This window comes from Lonchura striata, chromosome W (genome assembly GCF_050655825.1).
Source record: "Lonchura striata isolate lonStrDom1 chromosome W, ASM5065582v1, whole genome shotgun sequence".
NCBI classification, from domain to species: domain Eukaryota; kingdom Metazoa; phylum Chordata; class Aves; order Passeriformes; family Estrildidae; genus Lonchura; species Lonchura striata.
Window position 1 is genome coordinate 6,471,114 of NC_140743.1, and position 20,537 is coordinate 6,491,650.

General features: G+C 44.7%; 1 protein-coding gene across 1 annotated transcript in view; it reads right to left on the reverse strand.

Moving 5' to 3' along the window:
* Positions 1-20,537, reverse strand: part of LOC146763004 (transcription factor RFX3-like) — a 293,397-nt gene that overhangs the window by 228,095 nt on the left and 44,765 nt on the right. Inside the window, exon 2 of the mRNA XM_085571343.1 lies at positions 4,172-4,296. Coding sequence (XP_085427469.1) covers positions 4,172-4,288 — 117 coding nt within the window. The 5' untranslated portion in view covers positions 4,289-4,296. The remainder of the gene's footprint in view (positions 1-4,171; positions 4,297-20,537) is intronic.

Genomic DNA, 20,537 nt, shown 5'->3' on the forward strand with positions numbered 1-20,537 from the left:
AAAATATATTCTTATAGAAACTATATCTAGTTTTCAAAAGTTTGAAGCAAAAATTAAAAAGAGTTAACCACAATAAACTTAATTGTCATAGTTTGATACTGGCACAATGCCAGCGCCCCCATGAAAATGTAACCTATCAATTGAATGCTGTGAAATGTGATGGAGAACAGAGCAAAGCAGGCCAAACTTAATAACAAGGGGAAAACTTTATTACACTACTACTACTACTACTACTACTACTACTATAAAAGGGGAAAAAAAACCCCACACAAAATTCAAAATGAAAACCTTTCAAAACATTCCTCCTCCCCTCACCCAACTTCAACAAACCACAGCGAGACACATTTGGACTCTTAATCAAGTCTTCACCCTTCCACATAATCAGTACTGAGTCCATCAGGGGAGAAAGGAGTCTCCCTTGCACCATAGACCCCTCAGGAAACACAGATGCCACATCTTGTGTTTCCATGTCACACATTGCACCGCCCAAACACACCGAGCCAGTGTGACACTTTCCATGTTACAGTGCTCTCACCACCGTGCATGGACAGAGACTGCTTATAGGGCCCCTTTAAGGATGCTTTGCCAAGGACCAACAGGAACAACAGTCCAGTGTCTCATTTTGGGACTACAGTCCCCCCCATTTTCCCCTGGGGCCGGGGGTCCAAGAACAGAGATCGCCTTCTCTTCTTCTCTGAAGACAGAGGGCATCCTCACACCCTCCTCTGCTGACCTCTGTTCATTCCTGAACTGGTAGTTGCTGGAGGAGTTTCTTGGCTCACCATTGCATCCTCCTAAAATGCAGTCTCTCTTGAAGGAGAAGTTGGTTTGCTCTATGGCTAACAAGAAGACTCCAGCCAACAGCCACTCCATCATCTCCCCCCAACCTTCTTTCCCTAACAACTGAGGTCCCCGGCTGTCTCTCTTTCCTTCAAATTGAGGAGGAGCAATATTTCACAAAGCCTTCATTTCACAGGAAAGGGTTAAAATTCCCGGACTCCCCGGATGGCTGAAATCTCTCGGCCCAGGACGCTGTGCTGTCTCCCATGCTGGGCATCTTCCCCCCCCTGCTCCTTCTCCTCTGACGGCAAACTTCCAGGTGTCTGCAGGCTCTCTATCTCTTTTCCCTCTAGGTTGGGGGGGGGGGGGGTGGTAAACAAAGATATCTCAGACGTTCTCCACCCTTCCGTCCGCAGGAACTGGCCCAGCTCGGTTCCCGATCCTTCACCCCCTGGCCTACCTCTCCAGGCCACATAGCTTTTCCCCTCCCCCACCCAGCTCATGGCTGGGCAGGGGAGGTCTTCACTCTCCGATGACCGGAACCAGAAAGAGCGAGTCCTCCTGGGAGTTCTGCTTTTAACCCCTCTGTGTTCTCAGAGGCGTGTCCACCTTCAATTGGTCACCCTAAGTGTCAGTATCCAAACCTGACCCCTGACTGGACTGACCTCTTCCTTCCAAGAAAATTCTTTTCCCGTGTCAAACCACGACACTCATAGAAATCTTTACTAAGCCAAAGCAGCATAGTAGCTTCATTTAAAAAGTTAGCACCATAATAGAAAGACCTTATCGTTTTCACACAGGCAGATAGTAATAGGACAAGAGGGAATCATTTTAAACTAAAAGAGGAGAAAGTACACAAAGATAAGCTTTTAAATTCATGTTAAGTGCCCAATATTTGAATGTTTTGCTGAAACACTGCATTTTGGGGGTTTTGGGGGAGAGGGCATGTTTAAAAAAAAAAAGCAAATGTATTCCAAGATACATTATAAGTAGAAGTGATATTAATGGAATTATTATGCATTATAAATTGAGTCTGTATACCAGGAAATATTGGTTAAATGTATGAGACAGTTAAACAGTATTGCAAAGAACATGCTGTATTGGGTTTGCATAGCCTGTTTTTTGGTGGGGGGGGGGGGCACAGAGGTGGCTTCTGTGAGAAGCTGCCAGAAGCTTCTACAATGTTTGGCAGAGTCAATCCCTGGGGTCTCCAAAGATGGACATGCCACTTGTCAAGGCTAGGCTAATTAGAAATTGTGGTAATGCCTCTGTGATAACATATTTAAGAAGAAATCAAAACAAAGGTTGTGGCACAGTTGCAATTTTCAGCCAGAGAAGAGCAGAGTGAAAACATGTGAGAAGAACAACTATGCAGACACCAAGGTCAGTGAAGAAGGAGGGGGAGGAGGTGGTCCAGGCACCAGAGCTGAGATTCCTCTGCAGCCTATATTGAAGACCATGGTGAAGCAGGCTGTCCCCCTGCAGCCCATGGAGGACCACGGTGATGCAGAGATCCACCCGCAACCCATGGAAGAGCCCCACACCACCTGGGAGGAAACTGTGATCCTGTGGGAGACCTGTAAAGGGAGGGGCCCTGCTCCCAGGATGGGGTTGCCTGTCCTTGAAGGACCGCACCCCATGGAAGAGTGACCCGCTTTGCAGCAGTTTGAGGGGTACTGTTGCCTGTGGGCTGGACTCATGTTGCAGTAGTTCACAGGGAACTGTTGCTTGTGAGATGAACTCACATCAGAGAAGTTCACAGAGAACTGTCTCCTGTGGGAGGGACCCCACGGTGCAGCAGGGGAATGACTCCTCTCCCTGAGCAGCAGAAGCCACAGGTGATGAACTGACCATAACCACCATTCCCTGTCTCCTAATGCCGCTGGGGTAGGCAGGAGAGCTGGGAAGGAGGTAGGGGTGGGGGGAATGTGTTTTTAAAGGTTAATTTTACTTCTCATTATCCCGCCCTGATTTTGTTAGTAGCAAATTCACTTTGTATCTCTAAGTTAAGCCTGTTTTGACCATGACGGTATTTGATGAGTGATCTCTCCTAGTCCTTATCTCAGTCCGTGAACCCTTTGTTACATTTTATCTCCTCTGTCCAGCTGCAGAGAGTGAGTGAGCGGCTTTCGTGGGTGCCTGGCATTTGGCCAGCATTAACCCACAACACATGCAGAAAAAAAATCACCTTAAATTTTAAGACTATACATAATGCTAGAAATTTTATTTTAGACAACAGTGATTTACTAGCACAGAAACAGACTTACATAATTTAACAAGCTATTCTCAGTTTTAATATTGTTAATTTTGAAACGGTAAAGCCAAGTTATATGAAAAAAGAACATCAGATTTCACCCAAAGAACCTGAAACAGTGACAGCTGAATGGAGGGAAAATGGAGAGGGAGATTATGATCTCTTCTCCTTGGTATCCTGTGACAGGATGAGTAGGAATAGTTTAAAGCTGCATGAGAAAAGGTTCAGACTAGATATTAGAAAACATTTCTTTACTGAGCGGGTGGTCAAACACTGGAACAGGTTTCCTAGAAACATGGTTGGTGCCCCAAGCCTGTCAGTGTTTGAGAGGTATTTGGACAATGCCCTTAATATTATGCTTTTGGTTAGCCCTGAAGTGGTCAGGTAGTTGAAGTAGGCAGTCATTGTAGATCCCTTCCAACTGGAACAAAGAATTTTTTTAAAAAAAGAAAAAAGCTAAATTATACATACTAAAGAAGTCTTGGACAAAAGTCATGGTTTTTAACATTCAGTTCCTGTTTTCCAACTCCTGTTTCCCTCCTCGATCTCCCCATGCAGCACACTCTCCAATGTTGGTGGGGCTGCATAGGTAATTATTCATGTCACAGAAGTGTGTGCTGAGCTGGCTGCTTCAGAAGCCCCTTTAATTCCCCGACAAATCCAAATTATGCATTACTTACAGTTTTACTTCACATGTCTTTCTGCATTTGCTCAAGAACCTGCAGGGAGATCAGCTTAGAAGTACAAAATTACATTGCTTTTGTATTTTACATCTATATTGAATTTATTTTAAAAATCCATATTCCTTTCAAAGGAATAAATGTGAATATTGAGTTACTCAATGTATTTTTTATGAGATATTGCACACATTTCATAGTAATTTACTTATAGAATCATGCATATATATATTTCTGGTGTTTGACAAATATTCTAGTTCAAGAAATAAACTCTGAAAACTGCATGTCTGCTTATGTAGATATGTTAGTTCCATCAAAAAAAATTGAATAAAACAGTGAAAAGGAATTGGTTTTGCAGCCTTCTACAAAATCAGTTCTTCACTACACCTATTGAAATGCATAAATGCATCATTCTGTCTTGCCAGGGTTTTTTGTTTTCCCAAAATTAACAGACACCTACCTGTTGCTGAATTGGTACCTGCTGTACAACCTGTATGGGCACTACTGCCTGGCCAGCCACAGATGCTTGTAAAGTCACAGTCGAACCTGTGTCTGACCCAGACTCTGATGTCTGCATCGTGGTCTCTGAATAAAATTAAAATGTAAAATTAAAAGTTCAGCACAAACTTCTTTGCTTTTTGTCACTTATTCAGATCTTAAAAGAAGCATATTCACCCCAAATCAAATCTGGGGATTAGCTAAAGATTGTTTCATGTACTATTACATGAGTACACAGACATATTTCTTTTTCATTTTTTAAAATGTTGCTTTGGCCTAAAATATTAGAAAATTCATCTAATATCTAATATCTAATATCTAATATCTAATATCTAATATCTAATATCTAATATATAATATCTAATATCTAATATCTAATATATAATATATAATATATAATATATAATATAACATAAATGGTCCAACAGTTAAGGAAGATGCCTTACAAAGAAAACCTATTTAGAGTATCATAAAGAAGACTGAAGATGACTTACTCTGTTGGGTTTGTGTGACCAGGTTTTGCAAACTGGGGGAGGGGGCTACAGGGGTAGCTTCTGAGGGAAGCTGCAAGAAGCTTCCTCCATGTCTGACAGAGCCAAAGCCAGACAGCTCCAAGACGGACCCACTACTGGCCAAGGCTGAGACAATCACTGATGGTAATCATACATTTGTTATAAAATATTTAGGAAGGAAAAAAAAAAGGTATTGCATAGAAGTAATTGCAGTTCAGAAAAGAGTGGAGTTAGAACATGTGAGAGAAGCAACTCTGCAGGCACCAAGGACAGTGAAGAAGGAGGGGGAGGTGCTCCAGCTGAGATTCCTCTGCAGCCTGTGGTGAAGACCATGGTGAAGCAGCTGTGCCCCTGCAGCCCATGGAAGAGACCCACATTATGCCTGAGAGGAGGCTGTTACCCTGTGGGAGGCCCATGGTGGAGCAGGGTCCTGGCAGGGACCTGCGGACCCATGGATAGAGGAGCCCACATTGGACCGGGTTTGCCGGTAGTACTTGTGACCCTGTGGGGGACCCACATTGGAGCAGGTTGTGCCTGAAGAACTGCACTCCATGGAAAGGGATCCACACTGGGGAAGTACCTGAAGAACTGTAGCCTGTGGGAAGGACTCATGTCGGAGAAGTTTTTGGAGGACTGTCTCCCATGGGAAGGACTCCATGCTGGAGCAGGGGAAGGACTCTGTCTCCTCTCCCTGAGCAGCAGCAGGAACAACGCATGATGAACTGACTCTAATTCCCTTTCTCTGTCTCCCTGTGCTGCTGGGGAGGGAGAAGGTAGAGCCCAGGAAGGAGGGAGAGGTGGAGGGAAGGTGTTTTTAAGATTTTTTTTGCTTCCCATTGATGTGCTCTGACTTTGATTGGTAATAAATTCAATTAATTTCCCCAAGTTGAGTCTGTTTTCCCTGTCATAGTAATCAACAAATGATCTCTTCTGGTCCTTAATTCATGAACCTTTCATTATATTTTCTCTCCCTTGTCTAGTTGAAGAAGGGAGTGATATGGCAGTTCGGGTGGGTACCTGGCATCCAGCCAAGGTCAAATGACCACACTTATGCATAACAGGAATTAGAGTAATCTTCAGTTTTGCACAGAATTACAGAATTGTTTAGGTTGGAAGGAACCTTTTGAGACCATCTAGTCCAACCCTCCTGCTCAAAACAGGGTCACCTAGAACAAGTTGCCATGTTCAGTTGGGTTCTTAATACCTCCCAGGATAGGCACTCCACAACATCTTCATAAAACCTGCTATAGTTCTTGACTAACCTCACAGTAAAAAAGTATATTTGAGTATTCAGATGGAATTTATGGGTTTTTTTTCCATTCATGCCCATTGCCTCCTGTCCTGTCAATGAGCACTACTGAGAAGGGTCTTGCTCCCTCATCTTCACTCCCACCCATCAGGTATTTATGCACAGTGATAAGGTCCACCCTGAGCCTTCTCTTTCCAAGCTGAATAGTCTCAGATCTTTTAGCCTCTCCTCATATGGCATATGCTCCAGTACCTTAAGCATCATTGTAGTCCTTAGCTGCCATTGCCCTTTCTTGTACTGAGGAGCCCAGAACTGAACACGTGACCTCACTAGCACTGAGTAGAGAGGAAGGATCTACCTCAAATACTAGCAATGCTCTTCCTAACGCATCCAGGGATACTATTGGCCTCTCTTGTCATTAGGGTGCATTGCTGGCTCATGTTCAGCTTCTTCTCCATCAGGATACATTTTCTTCTCCCCAAAGCTACTTTCTAGCTAGTCATCCCGCAGCCTGTGTTGGTGCCTGGGGTAAATCCTCCCCAGAGGCAGGACTCTGCATTCCCACCTGTGGAATATCAAGAGATCCTTCTCTGCCAGTTCTTTAGAGTGTAAAGATCTCTCTGAATGGCACAAGAGACATCTGGCCTATCAATGGCTCCTCCCAATTTCATATCAGTTGCTGGGGTTGTTCAGCCTGAAAAAGAGAAGACTCCAGGGAGATCTTAGAGTGCCCATTTAACACTTAAAGAGGGCTTCTAAAAAATATGGAGAGAGACATTTTGCCAGGGTTGGTAGTGACAGGAAAAGAGGCAATGGTTTTCAACTAATTTAGATGAGAAAGTGATTTAGATGATCTAGTGAAAGGTGCCCTTGTCCATGACAACAGGTTGCTGATGATACCAAACTGGGAGGACCTGCTGAATCTCTTGAGGAACAAGAGGCCATGAAGAGGGATCTGAATAGACTGAAGCAATCACCAATGGCATGAAAATTAAGAAGTCCAAATGCCAGATTCTGCACCTGTGACAGAGCAATGCCAGGCACAATTATAGATTGGGAGAATAGTGGCTGGAGAGCAGCCTTGCAGAAAGGGATCTGGGGGTGCTGGTTGACAGGAAGCTCAATATGAGTCAGCAGCGAGCCCTGGCAACCAAGAAGACAAACCTCATCTTGGGGGGCATTAGGAATAACCTGACTGTAAAGGGATTTCCTGCTCATGACAGTGGGGTTGGACCTTTAAAGGTCCCTTCCAACTCAAACCATATGATGATGATTCAGAGAGCTATAGCCTGTCCAACTACTGATGGTAGAACTCTCATTCATGCCTGTAGTTGACACCACAGGTCCCAGGGTGCCTATACCCCCCAGTCTGACTCCAGTAGCTGTGCACCAAATTTCACTCACACAAACACAGGTCTCACCAGCAGCTGGCACCTGTTCCTTGCAGCACGCATACTGTCCTAGTTTCAGCTGGGATAGAATTCATTTTCTTCTCAGTAGCTGGTACAGCACTGTCTTTTGGATTCAGTATGAGAATAATGCCTATTACACAGATGTTTTGGTTATTGCTGAGCAGTGCTTACCCTGAGTCAAGGGCTTTTCAGTGTCTCATGCTCTGCCAGGGAGGAGCTGCACAAGAAGCTGGGAGGAGCATACTCCAGACAGCTGACCTGAACTGCTCAAAGAGATAGTCCTTACCATAGAACATCATGCTCAGTGAATAAACTGGAGGGAGTTACCCAGAAGGGGCCAATTGCTGCTCAGTCAGCGGGTGGTGAGCATTTGCATTGTGCATAATTTCATTTTCTTGGGTTTTACCTTCCTCTCTCTCTAATATTAAAACTGTTAGCAGGAGTATTAGTATTACCATATTACCATCATTATTATTATATTTTACTTTGTTTCCATTATTATACTGTTCTTATCTCAACCCATGAGTTTAATTTTCTTTCCTGATTCTCCTTCCCATCACAATGGGGATGGGGGCAAAGGGAAATGTGTGAGCAGTTGTGTGTGGTATTTAGTTGTCAGTTGGGCAACACATACACAGAGGACAGAGAGCGAGATTAAGCAGGGCGATAGTTAAGAAAACATTTTAAAAGAAAATGTAAGAAAATAGGACATTCTGCAGTGGTCAGGCACAAGGCTCAGCCAGACAAGCATACTGACTGGCTCCATTTTACCTGTGACTGGAAACTTTTATCCCCCTTTCTTTCTATCCCCACTCATTGTCTCTCCCTGCTTCCTCTTTCCCCTGTCATTCCCTTAATCAGTTTGTATAATTCTATTAAATTCCTGCCTCCATCGCAGTTTGATGTCTGGGATCCCCCCTGGTTTTAACATCTTATCAGTTGCAAAGTCCATGTTCCTGAAAGTGTTGCCTGCAGTTTCTTGACAGTCCATTAATCAGTGTGACTGGAGAGGTTTTTTTCTTGTCATTGTCTCCCATTGTAGTGGAGAGCCAGGTGAACCCATGTAGTGGTTTAGGAATGGTACTCCCTGCTTTAGTGTTCCCACTGAGACTCTCCAAAGCACACTGCTGCTCACTCACTCTCCCTCCTCCCCCTCCCCATGACAGGCTGGAGAGGAGAATTGGAGGCACAAAAGGTAAAGATCACGGGTTGGGAGATGAACAATTTACTGGAAACAGCAATGAGATAAGAAAATGAACAGTAACAGCAATGATATTAATAACAAAGTTATGCAGAAAGAGAGAATGATTCACATGCAAAAAATGCTCACCATGGAGACAGCAACAATAAACAACACCAATCATCTTCCCCTCACCACATTTTCTCCACCAGAAGGAGCCCCTTCTACCTGGAAGAAGGAGTCCCTTCCCCCTGCCCCCAGCAATGAGGTGGTATTGAATAACTCCCATGTCCTAGCTGCACCCCACCCCAGCTACTGCAAAAAATTAACCCTGTCCTGGTTGGAACCAGAACAAGAAAACATGGAAACCCCCTGACAATAGACAATATCCAATCACTCTCTCTGCCAAACTATGCCGACCCCGGAAGAGACTCCCTTCCTTCCACCCCAATAATGACATGAAGTGGTATAGAATAACCTCCAGGTCCTAGCCATGCCACTCCTGGACAGAACCAGGACAACCTGGAACCCTGTGAAGTAGCTAGTCAATGGTCTGTTGAACAGGAAGGCTGGAAGCTGGTCACTGGCCGCACTCAAAGGAAGGCTCCTCTGCCTGAAAACTTGACAATGACAAGTAGGACTGGCACTTTTTACAACAGGTATGAAGCCCTGGAACCAGGACAGTCAAGTGATGAGGTGGAGGAAGGTCCTTCTGGGATAGAGGGGCCACCTAGGGCAACACAATCTATCCCCTGCATCATGACCACCTCTGTTAAGAGGAGAAGAAAGGTAGTTGTTATACATAACTCCCTTCTAAGGGGAACAGAGGGCCCAATATGCAAACCAGACACAACCCACAGGGAAGTCTGCTGCCTCTCAGGGGCTTGGGTAAGGGACATTACTGGAAAACTCTCCAGTCTAATAATGTCCTCTGATTATTATCTGTTATAGGTTCTTCAAGTCAGTAGTGATGAGATAACAAAGAGAAGTCCAAGGTCAATCAAAAGGGATTTCAGGGCCTAGGGACAACTGGTTGAAAGATTGAGAGCAAAGGTAGTCTTTTCCTTGATCCTTCCAGTAGCAAGGTATAATATAGAAAGGAACAGGCAGATCCATCAGATCAACACATGGCTCCCAGGCTGGTGTCATCGAAAAAATTTTGGGTTTTATGACCATGGGGTGATTACTCAACACCTGAACTACTGACACCTGATTAGATGCACCTATATCAGAGGGGAAAAATGGTTCTAGCACAGGAACTAGTGAGGCTTTAAACTAGATTGGAAGGGGAAAGGGATTAAACCAGGCTTGCCAGTGACAGTGGGACGGTGTACCAAAACATGACGAGGTAAGCACTAGAGAGATCCCTCAATTGGCCAATCGGCTCCATAAGGTGTCAGCTACAATAAACCACACCTGAAGTGTTTCTATACCAACGCATGAAGCATGAGGAACAAGCAAAACGGGCTCAAAGCTTTGGCCCTGTGTTGATTTGGCACAGCCTAGTTTTTGGTAGTGGAGAGGGCACAGAAGTGACTTCTGTGAGAAGCTGATAGAAGGTTCCACCATGTCTGACAGAGCCAATCTTTGATGGCTCTGAAGATAGACATGCTGCTGGCCCAATTAGAGAGGTTGGTAACACCTCTGTGATTACATATTTAAGAAGAAAATCAAAAGAGAGCGTGCATGTTTTTTTTTTCAGGGGTGATGAGGCACTGCCACCTGGGCCATCCCAGCACAGCCTGCAGTGATGGGATGCTGCAGCCGCCAGCATCCTGGTGTGGCCTGTGGTGAGCCTTATCTGCCTGGCTGCCCCTAGCCAGCTGTGCCACGGGCAGAAGGGCAGGGGCGGCAGGGGCATCTTCTCCTTCCCAGCACCCCACATGAAGAGAGGTGTTAAATAGTGCCAGTGCCGTGGCAGTCACCACTACCCACTTGGTGGCAGTGGGACTGCATGGTTGGCAGCACAAACATGCCAAGTGACTCTCTGGTGTGAAACCTAGACAAAATCAACCTCTTGGTGCTGAGGGATGCTGTAGGAATTTTTGAATTAGTAGAACTTGTTGGCAATGATACCTGTGAGCAGAAGTTTTTCTTCTCGTCAGAGAAGAGGAGAAAGTGAAGACATGAGGAAAAACAGCATGACAGTACCAAGGTCAGTGGAAAAGAAAGAGGGGGAAGAAATGCTCCAAGTGTCAGAGCCAAGATTCCTCTGCAAGCCATAATGAAGACCATGGTGAAATAAACTATCCCCCTATAATCCATTAAGTCCATGGGGGATGCAGAAATCCACTCACAGCCCGTGATAGAAGTGCTCATGCCGGAGCGTGTAGATGCTAGAGAAAGCTGTGATCCAGTAGGAAATCCAAATAGAGAGGGCCTCTGCTTCCAGAGATAGGGAAAGAGAGCCTTTGCTCCCAAAATAGAGCAGCCTATCCTTAAAAGACTGCACTGTGGTAGATAGGGACAGGCGAATGGAAGATTTCGGGATGTGATGGAAAGCAAGACCCTTCCCCCTCATCCTGTAATATATAATCCATTACCCCCAAGACACGTAACCCCACCTAACCCAGTAGTTTTCCACTCCTTACTAATCCTAGAGACTCTACCTTCTTCCTTTGACGTAGCAAAGTCCCCCTTGACTATTTAACCTCACGAGATAAGATAATAAACGCCATTTGACCATCCACCACATTGGTGTCTGTGTATGTCTGTGGTCCGAGTGGCCCAGGCGAGGCCGGGCTGCCGTGCTGTCCCTTGGAACCAGGTCGCCTTGCCTTCTCATCTGAAGGCAACACTGCACCCCGTGGATAAGTGACCACGCCACAACAGTTTTGGAAAAACTGTTTGCCCATGGGAGGGAACCCACAGCATACCAGAGAAAAGACTCCCCTCCCTGAGTGAACAAAAAGAAAATCTTGAGTGACAAACTAACCAAAAACCCCATGCACTGTCTCCCTGCACTGTCGGTGAGAGAGAGGGGCTAGGAGGGAAAAAAAAGTGTTTTAAAAGCTTGTTTTACTTCTCATTATTCTCCTCTGACTCTGTTAATAATAAATTTACCTTATACCTTTAAATTTGAACCTCTTTTGCCCTTAAAGTGTTTTTCTCACAGTCCTTATTTCAACTCATGAGCCCTTTGTTAACTTTTTTTTCCCTCTCTCCTGCCCAACTATAACAGAAGAGAATGAACAAATGACTTTTGTAGGTGCCTAGCGTTTGGCCAATAACAAACCACGACAGCCCAGACCCAGAGATTTTATATCATTGGCATAAGTGAAGCTTGGTGTGATGAGTCCTGTGACTGGAGTGCCATGTTGGACAGTTACAGGCTCTTCAGGAGGGATAGGCAGGGCAGGCAAGGTGGGGGGAAGAGGGTGGAGTTGTGTGTATTGTAGGGGCTGGAACATATGGAGCTTACAGATTGCAATAGTGCAGTTGAGAGCATCTGGGTAATGATTAAGGGACAACCAAATAATGCATATGTCATTGTGGGAGTCTAGTATAGATCTACTAGCCAGGACAATGACAGCAATGAATTATCCTTTGAGGAACTAAGAAACCTCTAAATGTTCAACTGCCCTTGTCTTTATGGGGGAATTCAAAATGCTTGATGTTAACTGGGAACACCACATAGATGGTACAAACAAGTCCAGAAGATTCCTAAGAAACCTGGATGACAACTTTATGGAACAAGTACTAAGAGAGCTAACTAGGAAAGATGCCTTCCTTGATTTGTTGCTTGTAAACAGAGAGGGTCTTGTGAGAGAAGTAGAGATTGGCAGCTGTCTTGGCCACAGTAACCACAAAGTGATCGAGTTTAAAATCTGTGTTGAGACAATGAAAAGTGCCAGCAAAACCTCAACTCTGGACATGACGAGAGCAGACTTCAGGCTGCTCAGGGAATTAGTGAGTAAGGTCCCCATGGAAAATGCTTTTGAAGGTGCTGGGTCCATCAGTGCTGGTCACTTATAAACACCACCTGTTAAGGGCACAGAAGCAGGCAATTCCCAAATGTCAGAAGACAAGCAGGTGAGGCAGAATGCTGGTTTGGCTAAACAGAGAACTTCCTCTGGAGCTAAGGCCAAAAAGGAAGGTGTATGCCAAGTGGAAGCAAGGTCAGGAAACATGGGAAGAATAAAAGGGTGCTGTTCACCACTGTAGGGAGATTTGGGCAACCAAAGCTCAGTAGGAGTCGAAGCTGCCAGAACTGTGGGGGACAATAAAGTGGGTTTTTTAAAATACATTAGTGGAAATACGCAGTGTGGAAATTACATCAGCCCATTACAGGATGATGATGCTGTCCTGAATTAAGGCAAATTTGGGAAAAAACCTCCAAATGGGGCCCCCTCAGAAAGCCAATGCACACGGACTCTCCTTCCAACTGGTTCGGGAAAATTTCCTCTGAGAGAAGTGGAAAAAAACCTGTTTATTTAAAAAGGAAAAGCACTCCCCAGCACACAAAATGAACAATACCAGGTGACAAAACTCATTCATTGCTCTGAAGAGATGACAAATTCAGAAAATCTCTCTGGTGGGTGGTCGCTCTGTTATCAGTCCCTCTGGTGCTGGGAAAGGCTGCTGCCCAGAGTAAGCCCTGGTAGGCCACAAAGTACAAGCTCTCGGTGATTCCCCAGATCCCAGTCTGGAGCATGTTAGAATGGTTCCAAGAAAAGGGAAAGAAAACCAGTCCAGGGAACACTTGGACTGCCTCAGCTAGCTAAACTAACTAAAAAGCAAAGGAGCGCTGTGTTCTGCCCCATCTGTGCCCAGACAATACAGTGGAGTTCTGTGTTCCAGCAGACTGTGGAGGAGTGAGTAAGGCTGATAACAAAACTCCGTGCTTCTTCTCCCCGCCTTTGCTCTCAGAACCTGTCTTGAAGGCACAGAATATAATATCCAGCATAAAAAGAACAGATGATTTGGGATACATGCATCATAACGTCATCCTAGGACAGATGGTCATCTCACAAACAGGGACATGGACAAGGCAGATATGTTTAATGCTTTCTTTGCCTCTGTCTTCAACACCAATGATAGACTAACAGGGTCCCAGTGCTCTGAGCTGGAGGACCATGGCTGTGAGAATTATCAACTCCCAGTTGACCCTGAAGTTTTGAAGGACCTGATGTGCCATCTGGATCCTAATAAATTTATGAGACCTGATGGGATTAATACAAGAATGTAGGAATGTGCCCCCCATTGATGGACAGACGAAATTATTCTTTGTCTGCTTAAAGAGGAAAAAAGCCCAGAAGTTTGTCTCCTCAATTTGGTAAAAAGACACCTCATAGGACCTGTGGGACTTCACCTCAAACCTGGGACTACCCAATTGGACAGAGGCCAAAAGGTCCCACCTAGGTAATTCACTAGTAAAAGAAGAGAACAAAGGAAATAATCACTTTTGTGGAGTGTTTTAGCAGGAGCAAGAACCTCTTGCCCCTGGCTCGGTTTTTCTCTGTAAGAGTTTTGCTATTTTGCCTTTTATTAAAACCTTTTCTGTTTCCAACACTACCTCAGAAGCCATCCTGCTAATTTTATGCCATTTGGGGTATCTGGGCTATCTCAGGTGTGATAAGTTCTCTGAGAGCTCATAAGACCTCGCTCGAGGAGAAACCTATCACTTGGCACCCGAACTGGTGATTTCTCATGTTGAGAGAAATAGTTTGGGAATTTTTGATTTGCCCTTGGTCAAAATAGGACATTTTTTCCTTGGTCTTACATTTTGGGGAGTGCAGGCCTGCAACTGAGTTTTTGTAGTGCCAGAGGAAAAAAAAAAACAAAAAAAACAGGTTATGGAGGATCTGAGGCCATTGGAGGAGGCCACACAGATCGAAGCCTTATAGCTGGTAGAAGGAGGCTGAAAACCAGGATGGCCTGGAGAAGGTACAGTGAGAGTCCTAAGGGCCTCTTCAGACAGAGCTATTGGTTGAGCTAAGACTGCTGAACACCGCTGTGTTTCCAGACCCAGGGAGTTAAGACCAAGTATGATAGCAGCTCTGAAAACCATATTTTGGTGAGTATGAATATGAGAAACAAGTTATCTGTAGCAGAGCAGGATCTTTATTTTTATTTGAGCTACAAATTAGAAATTCAAGATGTAAAATTTGAGAAGAAAAAGCTTAAAAAACTCATCAGATGGGTTTTCACAGAATTCCTGACCTTAAATATGTCTGAGATGCTTACTCTAAAGTTCTGGGATGCTGTGGGACTAAGATTATACAGTTTGGAAAAGAATAAGAAGTCCAGCCTAAAACTATGTCCAATATTTCAGATGGTGTTACAATTTGTAACATTGGAAAGTAAGAAGCAAGCTAGAGACAGCCCCAAAACACCTCAGAGCATAGAGAGAGCCAACCGCAGGCTGCAGCAGAAAGAAAGGAGGGTGGGCAGAGATTCTGAGACCCCAACCCTGTCCTCAACTCACCCTGAATCACACCGACCCCAGGAGGGTGAGCGGAAGATGGCATGGACAGCTGTTCCCCATCCAGCTCCCTCTCCCCCTCTGACACAAGGTAAACAGACTGGCCCTGGCCAGACCAGTCTGCACCCCATCTCTCCTAACCTCTCCCCTCGGTTTCCTCTCAAAACTAACCTCAGACGCACTAAATTGGTGAACTTTGGCAGCACAATTGACAAAAGCCGAGCCGAATCCATGCTCTGTGAAGACAATAGCCCACATGGCCTCCGCCATGTTTTGGAGCTGCTGAGCTCTGCCCTTCGTGGGTTTCTTCCATCCTCCTCTGACTCACAGAACTCCCTTTCCGATCCGTGACTAAGCTCCTGCCCATCAGACATGGGACACTCCCCTTTTGTGGGCCGAGCCTGGTCTGCATCCCTGCCCCTACTCCCCATCCACATCCCTGGATGGCATGCCCTCACCTTGCCTACCGTGGGTACCGGATGTGACCTCCTGGAAGTCACCTCCTCCCCAAAATGGCGGTGCCCATATCGGGAGAAGCCCCAATCCCCAACAGGAGAGATTCACACTTCCCCCAGGGCAGCCCCCCTAAATTTGAGGACAGGTTTTATACATCAGGAGGCACAGATACCTGGCAGAGGATAAGAAGGGACGCAGTCCAAGACAGAGAATGGGACATTGCCTCTAAGATATCAGTGTTTTCAGTCCAATATAATGTCAAGGGTGGGGTGAAACAGGGGATTTAAGGGTTAATAGGGAATTTAGAATGATTTAGGAAATAAATATATGAACATATGGTATACATTATTCTACACGTACGGGGACACTCTGAAGAAAACCTGTTACCTATTAAAATTATGCTGAGCCAGCAAAAAGAAGGGGGCCTCTGATGGAAATTGTTGAGCTTGATAAAAATGCAAAGCAAAAGGGCGACTGCGCGTGCAAAGACATCTGAGTTTGAAAGTTCAATAGTCGGGAAGATTATGGAAGCTTCATCCCACCGGACCCCAGCCTCATTTTTGAGACCAGTGACTCAATAAAAAAATTAACTACGCAGTCACAGCTAATTTCCATACTATGCGGAGTATGGGAAGAGATAGGTACTGAATATGTATAGGTGCTATAGAATATGCATAACTTTTGTGAATAAATAAGGGGATTGAGGAAGTTGGGGTACACAGGATTTGGGAAGGTTCTACCCCCCTGTGTCCAGCGCTGAATAAAATACATACTTACTTTACAACCCTTGGTTGTGGAGTTATTACCGCAAATCATTTTGGCAGAGCCAGCCAGGAGGTTTCTGTCTGTCTGCAAGAATGGTGCTAAGGAACAGAGGAATCCAGGTGTGCCCCGGGAGTTTCCCGGAGGAGGAATCTGACCTACAGATAAGAGCTACTAGCACGCGGGTCAAATGGTACATATCAACTTTAAGGAGGTTGTAAGACGTACATACGCAAGGTTGAAGGGGGTTGATAAATTGCAGGAGATGTCCTGCGTGCAACATAGTCCCTAGAAAGGTGAAAGCTTGCAAGCTCCTGGCTGATGAGTGCAGCCAGGGAAAGGATTTGATACTAGCAGGACCCACTCCGCTCCTCCAACCCCACTGGTCTAGGGGAGGAGGAGGGAGGAGGGGGAGGCCGGTGAAGGAAATCGCTGATTGATAAAGCAGCCGCAAAGCGATCCTAGAACATGGATTGAGTGGATTCCGGCTCTCGTGTGATCAGAGCTAAAAGGTAGTGTGTGTGCTTAAGTTTGGATATTGGGAGAGTGGTGGAAGCGGGGGTGAGCAAGGCATGTCTGGGGAACAGAGTGAGAGGGGAGTTATCTACCCCGATTTAATCCTTGGGTAATTGTGTAGAGTGTGGTGCAAGTTAGTATAGTGGTTTTTAATAATAGAACCATAAATAAGAAGTGTGGTATGCTTTGCATTTGAGCATGTTAAATTTGTGTTTGCATAGTGAGAAAAGCCGGTGGAGGAGATCTGCTTTGTTGTTGTTTTATTGTAGTTTCTGTTGCTTGTTGTCTAATTGCTGCCTTATCATCGTGTTCTGTCTTATTGCTGTCTTATTTCTGCATTTTATTGTTTTATTGTAGTTTCTGTTGGTTTTCTGTTGTGCATAACTTCTTAGTTCATTTGTGGGACGACACTGCCATCTTCTGTCAAAAATTATAATCGCGGAAGAGTGAGAATTTTGATTTGCATTTGAGAAAGAATTGAGGGTGTCTGTAAGGTTTTGAGAGAAAAAATTGGACAGGAGCAAAGTAGGACACGAAGAAGGAGATAATGGGATCTGGGCAGAGTATAGAAGTTCCTAAAGCTAGCCCATTAGGTTGTATTATAGCACACTGGAAAGAAGTTGCAGGGAGGGGAAGTACTGAAAATAAGTCAACCTTTATTAAATACTATAATCAGTGGTGGCCTTTATATAGGCTAGATGAAGATGTGAAGTGGCTACCCACAGGGACATTAGATTATGATACTTTGCTACAATTAATGTTATTTTTAAGGAGGAAGGGTAAGTGGAGTGAAGTCTCGTATTGCGATATGTTCTTCTCCCTCCAAGATCATCCTGAATGACAGAGAGATTGCGGGATTAGAGTGTCCCGTGACCCCCTGGTGCTAGCGCTAGAGAAAGAAAATAAAGGCAAGAAGGAGAAATTAAAGAGATGCTGCTCAGCCTGTAGCATTGGGCAGAGGTGTATAAAATTGGATAAGGTATACCGAGCCGAGGCCCAGGACAAAGACTTGGTAGACTTATGGATACCCCCTCCTAAGAGACAGGAGGAGAAAGAGGAAGAAAGGCATGCAGACCCAGAGGCCCGTTCATCACCTTGCAGAGCAGCTTGTAGCAGGTCATCTCCTAGTAGGCCAGCCCTTAGTAGCTCAACACTTAGCAGAGCATTCCATAGTAGATCAGCTCCCAGCAGGACACCCCCTAGCAGTCCAGTGGCATCTCGGACTAGACAACAACAGATAGTAATAGCACCTCTGAGGGAGGCAGTAGGGCCAAATGGGGAGCCAGTGATAGTTAAAGCACCCTTTTCAAGTATCGATTTAGAATAATGGCAAAAGGTTGCTAAAAACTATCGTGATGACCCAGAAGCTACAGCACAGTGTTTGCGATACATGATTAAACAACATAACCCAGACTGGTCTGATATGCAATTATTGTTGGAGTCACTAACTAAGACAGAAAAGAGGTTAATTTTGAATGCTGCAGGAAGTCTAGCAGAGGAATATTGTAAGAACCAGAAAACAGAGGTAAAGGACTATTTCCCCCTCCAGAACCCAGAATGGAAACCAAACAGACCAGAAGACATGAAGAAATTAGAAAGATACCAGGAATGGATAGCAAAAGGGCTGGAACAAGCAATTCCTAAAACCATAAATTGGTCAGAGTTATATAATGTTAAACGGGTCCCTCTGAATCACCATCTGAATTTTTGGAACGGTTAAGAATGCGATGCATCGCTATACAACCTTAGATCCTAGAGAAGAGGTGGGCATTCAACAATTAGTATACTTATTTTTGGGTCACTAGACAGCAGATATTAGGCGCAAACTTCAGAAGTTAAAAGGACCTGATATGAGAAACTTAGAAAAATTAGCAGATGAGGCATGGAGAGTGTATAGTAATAGAGAGGAAGCATATAAGTAGAATATGAACAAATTTATGGCAGTGGTAAGAGCAGAGGAAGGAGGAGGAGGACAAAGTCAGCGAAACCACGGAGGTTCATCCCGACTGGGTAAAGACCAATGTGCATTTTGTAGAGGGTTTGGACACTGGAAAAATGAATGTCCTAAACGGAGAGGGGACAAGGGAAGAGGAGTGGCTGCTGTTGTCAAAGAGGACTGAAGAGGACCAGGAGATCCTACCCCAGAGGATCCCCTGGTTATAACCATGAGGCTGGGGGAAGAAGGAAAAAGAGTAGAATTTCTAGTTCATACAGGATCAACATACTCAGTATTAAATAAAACCCTTGTGCCCATGGGAAAAGATTATATTATGGTACAAGGAGCCACTGGCCAATCTGAAAAGGCCTATTTTTGCAAACACCTAAAGTACAAGTTTGGGAAACAATGGGGCACCCATAAATTTTTATATTTACCTAATTCCCCAAAGGCTCTTTTAGGAAGGGATTTATTGGAACAATTACAAGCAACTATTAGCTTTAAGGATGGAGAGATTACTCTGGAGGTAAATGATCAACAATATGTGGAGGCATTGAGTCTAATACTAACAATCACTGAGGTAGAAGGGGAAATCAGTGATGAAATTGCTAATCAGGTGTTCCCTGGGGTATGGGCCTCTAATGTGCCAAGAAGAGCAAAAAACGCACCCCCTATAGTAATTAACCTTAAGGAAGGGGAACAGCCAGTCAGAATTAAGCAGTATCCTTTGAAAAGGGAGGACAGAGAAGGAATTAGGCCAGTGATTGAAAACTTTCTACAGCAAGGATTATTAAAGGAATGTCGATCTGACTTTAATACCCCTATTTTACCTATTCAGAAACCTGATGGATCATATCGGGTGGTGCAGGCTTTATGAGCTGTTAATAAGATCACTGAGGACCTTTACCCAGTGGTAGAAAAACCCATATACCCTATTGACATTTAACGCCAGAACTGACCTGGTTCACTGTTTTAGATTTGAAAGATGCCTTCTTTTGCCTTCCTCTACATGAAGCAAGTCAGAAAATCTTTGCATTTGAATGGGAAACTAAAGGTGGATGCAAAACCCAGCTCACATGGACACGACTTCCACAAGGTTTCAAAAATTCACCCACCTTGTTTGGAGAACAACTTGCAAAGGATTTAGAGGCCTGGGAAGCCCCACCAGAAGAGGGGAAGCTGCTGCAATACATAGAGGATCTCCTAATAACCATTCTGACAGAAGAGGCATATGTCGCTTGGATGGTGAGTCTCTTTAACTTTTTGGGACTACAAGGGTACAGAGTATCAAAAAAAAAAAAGGCTTAGGTGGTAAAACAAAAGGTGATCTACCTGGGATACAAGGTTAGTGCTGGACGACGGACTCTAAGGCAAGATTGTAAAGAAGCAATTTGCCAGACCCCACAACCTCGGACAATGAAGGAACTGCAAACCTTTTTGGAAAATACAGGATGGTGTAGATTGTGGATCTAAAACTATGGGCTACTTGTTAAACCCTTATATGAACCTATAGCAAAGGGGAATAAAGATCTCCAGTGGATCAAGGAGGCCACTCGAGCCTTTTCCCAGCTAAAGGAAGTGCTTATGTCGGCCCCGGCCCTAGGACTTCCTGACATAAGTAAAACATTCTTTCTGTTTTCCCATGAGAAACAGCAGATTGCCCTGGGAATATTGGCACAGAACTTAGGCCCATACCGAAGAGCAGTTGCTTATTTCTCCAAGCATCAGCCATGGGATGGCCAGGATGTCTCAGAGCTGTGGCAGCGGTTGTAATAAATATCCAAGAAGTGTGTAAGTTTACCCTGGGCCAGAAAATTACTGTACTTGTGTCTCACACAGTATCTGCAGTGCTAGAAGTGAAAGGGGAACACTGGCTTTCCC